Source organism: Cannabis sativa, chromosome 2 (assembly GCF_029168945.1).
Source record: "Cannabis sativa cultivar Pink pepper isolate KNU-18-1 chromosome 2, ASM2916894v1, whole genome shotgun sequence".
Classification (NCBI taxonomy): Eukaryota; Viridiplantae; Streptophyta; class Magnoliopsida; order Rosales; family Cannabaceae; genus Cannabis; species Cannabis sativa.
In genome coordinates this window covers 31,593,539-31,599,538 of record NC_083602.1, presented here as the reverse complement: position 1 = coordinate 31,599,538, position 6,000 = coordinate 31,593,539, and the positions used below count along the sequence as shown (strand labels likewise).

Sequence of the window (6,000 nt, the reverse complement as noted above, 5' to 3'; positions counted from 1 at the left end):
AGATAGAATGAGTTGAAAACGCCTGAAGCGTAAATGAACAATGTAGAAATTATTAATAAATGTTCATTTGATTTGCCCTGAAGTTGTTAAATCTAGAGGTACTCATGGAGATACCTTATTGTTATAAAGTATTACAATGATAACCGTGATGAAAACGGTACTCGAAAAGACTCCCAAGAGAAGTTAGACATAACACATTTGATCATAATTGAATCCCTGAAGTGATTCTATATAGGTACCTATAAATGATAAACATATTTGAAAAATATGTAATTTAAAGAGATCTCTATAAGTTATGTCAATATGGGAGGAAATCATCATTTATTGAAATTTTTGTCGACAATAAATATTGAGTGTTTGCATATGCAATAAACTAACATGAGATAGCAAGGATCATGGTATTAGATTTGTCGAGAATCATCGACATACATTTTGATTTTTGGCCAAAATATTATGACGCAATCCAGGCAAATTTACTCACATAAAGTGAAGTAAGACCTGTAGGGTGTGCAAATAAATATTTCTAATGAGAAATTTGCATATATGTATTTGTACATAATGAATTGTTGTACAAAGTTTGCATAGACATGAGATTGATTGAAGTAAGGCTTTAATATTGAGAAAATATAATCATAATTTGATTATAGCCTAGAATATATTTTATAAGGATTTATAAGCGTCACATAAATGTTGCAACAAAAGGTTATTTATTTGGAGCTCCTAATATAGTGAGAATTTGAAATAAGCCTTATCTAAAAATTCTAGAAGAATTTAATACATGTCTTAAGTGATATAAGTTCAAAGTCGCGCGCACTATATGACAAAGATCTTTGTATGAAATAAAGACATGTAAGTAAATTATTATTTGAAAAATATCTATGGTTGTCTATGCAATATAAATACGTAAATTATACGTTGTGATAGACTCTTGAAGAGTTTTTGATTAATTGAAGAACAAACTTTTATTTCTTTTGTATTTCGAGAAATATTAATGTATAAAGTTTGTTCATTAGTATTGAAGTCCTGAAGTACTTCATATGTATCAAGAATTATAGATATATGATCATTTGATATGGAAATTAAGATCATAAAACAAGATGGTATAAATATATGGTCTTGGAGTACCATCATTGTCACAAATGAAAATTTATAGTACCATTAATGTGTTATGTTCATATCTACTTGAAATTTTAAATTTTCGTATGAACAAAGTTGTGTACACACATGAATGATACAATTAGTTGGATAAAGACTAATGTTCCACGAACCCCTTATCTATACTTTAGAAGTCCATACATACTCTGGAAGAGTTATAGAAATTATATGATCAAAGATTATATATGGTGATATTTTAAAAGTGATAACAATAATCTTATGAGATATATTATCACCAAAGGAATTATGGATCATATGTGCATGAGGGGGAGACATATTCATGTTGCACTCTTTTTCCCTTAGTTCAGGTTTTGTCCCAATGGGTTTTCCTGGCAAGGTTTTTAACGAGGCAACTTACAAATAGTTATGAATATGAAATATATATTGTACTCTTTTTCCCTAGCTCAAATTTTGTCCCACTGGGTTTTTCTGGCAAGGTTTTTAACGAGGCAACTATAAATCATGTTAACATACTTGCATTTTATGAAACAAGTAGAGAATGTGTGTGAGTGAGATCATTGACATAGCATATTCGGGAAACATATGAATTGCACTCAATAAAGAAGTATCAACCCAAGCAATTCTCTATGGATAATACTGCTTGCATCGTTCAACTAAAATGAGGTACATTGAAGGAGATAGAGTTAGAACACATTCCACGAAATTCTTCTTTATACGCTTCAAGAAAATGCATATTGGTGTTCAACATATTCAATCAAGTGTCAATCTTACAAACTTATTCACAAAGTTATTACCAACATCAACATTTGAGAAGACGGCAGACAAGATCGAAATTCGTCAATTAGAAGATCTCCACAAATGCCTAAATGAGGGGGAGTTAGTTTACACTATACTCTTTTTCTTTTGATCAAGTTTTCAGCAAGATTTTTAATAAGGCAGTTATTATGGACATCCAAGGGGGAGTGTTATAAATATTAATAATTATGTGGATGTCCAAATCTTTTATTTATTACCATGAATTGTAATGAACATTCCTCTTTTCCTTAGTTTCTCTTTTTCTTAGTTTCTTAATATCTCACTCTTGTATTTGTATAAATAGGGGTTCACCCCATTGGAATAAACAACTCAGAAATTCTCATGATTCACTTTCTCTTTCTCTCTTCATCTTCTTCTTCTTTCTTCTCATCTACTTTGTATTATTTTATATTATTTTATAACAAGAATTAATAAAAGAATAAATAATACTAATGGAAGATATGTAATAGGAGTTTTTATACGATTTTTTTTATTCTAGTGTAAAAATAGAAAGAAAATTATTTTGGATGGTAAAAATGAAAAATCCCAAAAAAAAATCAAATTTAAATTTAAAATTAAATTTGCTGGTACAACGGCGCCGTTTCACAATGTCGGGTACACAAGAAAGCATCTTTTGAGGAGATTGCCCAGTTGTATTGTATATGTACACATTTGGTTCCATTTCATTATTTCTTTACTTTCTATCGTTCTCTACTCTTCCTTCATCCTCTCTACCAAGTTCACCTTTCGTTTTTATCATTAATCATGTCTGCGGAATCGGCTACTGCAATTCCAAGAAGCCAAGTAAGTAAACCCAAACCTTTTTCTTTTTTGAAAAATAAAATACTAAAGAAAAATATGAAGAGAACTTGAAATTTTTTCAACTGGGTATTTGAGGGTGAAGACCCTTTTCTCAGATTCCCAAGTTATAGGCTTAGTTAGTAACCAAGGGTCTGTGGTGTGGAGGTTTGTTGTTTCTAACGATGGATTTTGTAATGATCAGGTTGATCTGGTGGACTTCATTGACTGGTCTGGGGTTGAATGCCTCAACCAAAGCACGAGTCACTCTCTTGCAAACGCTCTCAAGCAGGTAAGTTTTGGGTGTTTTCTATTGTAAATATAATTCAGGGGCCTTGATCTGGGTATCTCTCTTGTGCTTTTATTGAAATACTTTCAAAAACCATAAAATCCAAGGTAGGATTTTAATTTTTTCTTTAAAAACTTTTTCCGTTGTTATTGTTTGTACTCTTGTATTTGCCTCTTTTCTAGTTATGTGGGGTCGCTGAATTATGCTTGTTATTATGTTTGAATGTTCCAAAATCTGTATTTGATATTTGATACCAATTACCAAGGTATTTTGGTGGTCTTATTCTGAAGGAGGGGTTTGGGGAAGATCTCTTTGATTTTATAATTCTTTCCCTTTATTGACTTCGAATATGCTACTCTGGAATAAGAAACTGAGTTACCTAAGCTTGTTACTCCGAGTTAGTGAATATTAATATTACTTTAAATTACCTAATACCTTTATTTTTTGTGAAATGTTAATGCACAAGATTAGTTAAGTGTTTTGCTATCATTCCTTTTGTAAGTAAGTGGATAATTTTTTTTTCTATGAAGTTGTACACTAATTATGAAATGTTAATGCACAATTTTTTTCTTTCTTTTTCTATTTTCTGCTGTATAAAACATGGGGAGTAAGACTAAGGTAATGAAATTATTCTTGGCTTCTTCGTTCAACGATTATGTAGGGTTACAGAGAAGATGATGGTTTGAATCTGGAGAGTGATGCAGATGAGCAGCTTCTGATTTACATTCCTTTTAATCAAGTGGTGAAATTGCATTCTTTTGCCATCAAGGGACCTGAAGAGGAAGGTACAAATTAATAGTCTTTAAAATACAAGTATTCATGAATGCATTGCATACCTTTAGTTCTTTTATGTTACTGTTTTCCTTTCTAGTTATTTGCTCCCCTCTTACTGGGAACCATATCCTTATTTATCTCTAGTTTCACTTACAAGGGTTACATAAATTAAAACAAAGGCTTCTTTTCACTGTGCATAATAAAACAAAATATATGGATAATCTTTGGTAATTTATTTCCTAACAATAGAGTGTCTTTAACACTGCCTCAAGTTTTTCCATGAAACCCAGTCACACACACCTTTGAATTATGTAATGAGACCCCGATATATTTTTCTCATACAAGTCATGACTAAAACACTTTTAGCCATTTAGTGATGAACTTGATCATTTGTTTGTATTTGACATAGAGGGATTGACTTACAGGTCCCAAGACTGTAAAACTTTTTTCAAACAAGGAGCACATGGGGTTCAGGTAAATTTGTAGGAATACTAACAGTTCTGGTTCTCAATAGAAATAATCAAAATTCAAGCACTTACATGTCTTTTTAATTTTGTCAGCAATGTCAATGACTACCCACCAAGTGACACTGCCGTTTTGTCCCCTGATAGTCTTACGGTAGTACTTCCTACTTATAATTTGAGTAAAATTAACTTGTTTTGTTTAAGACATTTTTACCATATGTTAATGAAGGTTTTATGTTATAACTTGCATGCATTATGTGTTGCTGCAGGGAAAACCAGTTGTTTTGAAGTATGTTAAGTTTCAGAACGTTCGCAGGTATGCTAGTTTTTCCTTATCCTCTCTTTTAATTCTTAATTCCTGTTATTACTTGCAAGTATTCATACATTGTATTTGTATCAGCTTGACAATATTTATTGAGGACAATCAATCTGATTCTGAAGTTACAAAAGTCCAAAAAATCTGTCTCTATGGCACAACGTAAGTTGTTATATTTTATTTTCTTCCTCATTTGTATTCTTGCAACTTCGTTACTGTCAGCTATCTGAGCTAACCTCACTTGTGATAGAGTTCATCATGTTTTTTGGTCTCAAGTAGTAAATGTCAGTCCCATATATATATAAAAAAAGGCTGTATTATATTGTAGAGGTAGACTGAATGATCTTTGTGTCGTTTTGCTTGTCATCCAGGGTGGAAACGACAGACATGAAGGGTTTGAAGAAGATTGAGGATGGCCACTAAAGAAATGAATTAGATGGGTGGATACAACAATTTGGATTACTGGAACTATTGTTGATTTTCACTTTGCTTTTTCAAATTTTTTTGATTGAAATTGCAATTTGCAATATAATAACTTTCATGTGAATTCAAGTTGCTTTTTTATAACCAATTATTGCCCCCAGAATTTCTGGTTAAGCCTACTTTGTGGTTTGTTATTTGCCTCATTTTATTCTGGAGAGAAAGGATTGATGGAATGACAAAAAATCATTTTTATTTCATTCTTAATGACTATAGACTTTAGAATAGTTTTTCTACCATTAATCTAATAATTTTAAAATATTGAGTAAAATGTAATTCAAATTCCAAGGTTTTCTTCCCTGGGAAAATGCAAGGTTGAAAGAAATAAAAAAGCTATTAAAACTACTGAGGTTGTGTTTGACAGCTGTGTAATTAAATTAGTATGCTGAAAAAAGAACTACACATTATTTGTGTGTAATTACACATTGCATGTGACTTTTTTTTTCTTCATGTTTAATTGTATACATTAGTTTGCAATAAATATTTAAGAGGCTAATTTGGATTTTTACTCTTAAATTTTGACATACACTAAATTATGTTCTTGAACTTTTAAAGTCGTTTAAAATGTCTTCTGAACTATTGCGATTGTTGGATTTTAAAGATTTTTATCCAATTTTAGTTAAAAAAAAAGTCTAACATGGATGAAAGTTCAAAAGACAGGATTTAGTACATGTAAAAGTTCGAGGGACATAATTTGGTAGATATCAAAGTCTGGGAAGCATGATTTAGTATATAAACAATCACTAAAATAGTAAAATTAAATGAAATTAGAAAAAAAGTCCTTAAATCTAACAATTTTAATAGTTTAGGAGAATTTTTAACAGCCAGAAAAGTTCAGAGGTCATGATTTGGTACATGTCAAAGTTGGAGAGGTAAAAATCCTAATTAGCCTATTTAAAATATAAACAAATCTCATCTTACTCAAAGAAGCCTTAGAGGTGTTTTCAGAAAGAAAAAAAAAAAGAAGC

At 30.8% G+C, this 6,000-nt stretch overlaps 1 protein-coding gene across 1 annotated transcript; it reads left to right on the top strand.

The window, feature by feature from the left end:
- Positions 1-2,503: 2,503 nt before the first annotated feature.
- On the top strand, positions 2,504-5,232 carry LOC115718582 (PITH domain-containing protein At3g04780). The gene is made up of 8 exons (XM_030647392.2): positions 2,504-2,715; positions 2,915-3,001; positions 3,660-3,783; positions 4,198-4,246; positions 4,333-4,390; positions 4,506-4,552; positions 4,637-4,714; positions 4,924-5,232. The coding sequence occupies exons 1-8, from the start codon at positions 2,677-2,679 to the stop codon at positions 4,973-4,975; spliced, it is 534 nt and encodes a 177-aa protein (XP_030503252.1). The 5' UTR covers positions 2,504-2,676; the 3' UTR covers positions 4,976-5,232.
- The last annotated feature ends 768 nt before the right edge of the window (positions 5,233-6,000 follow it).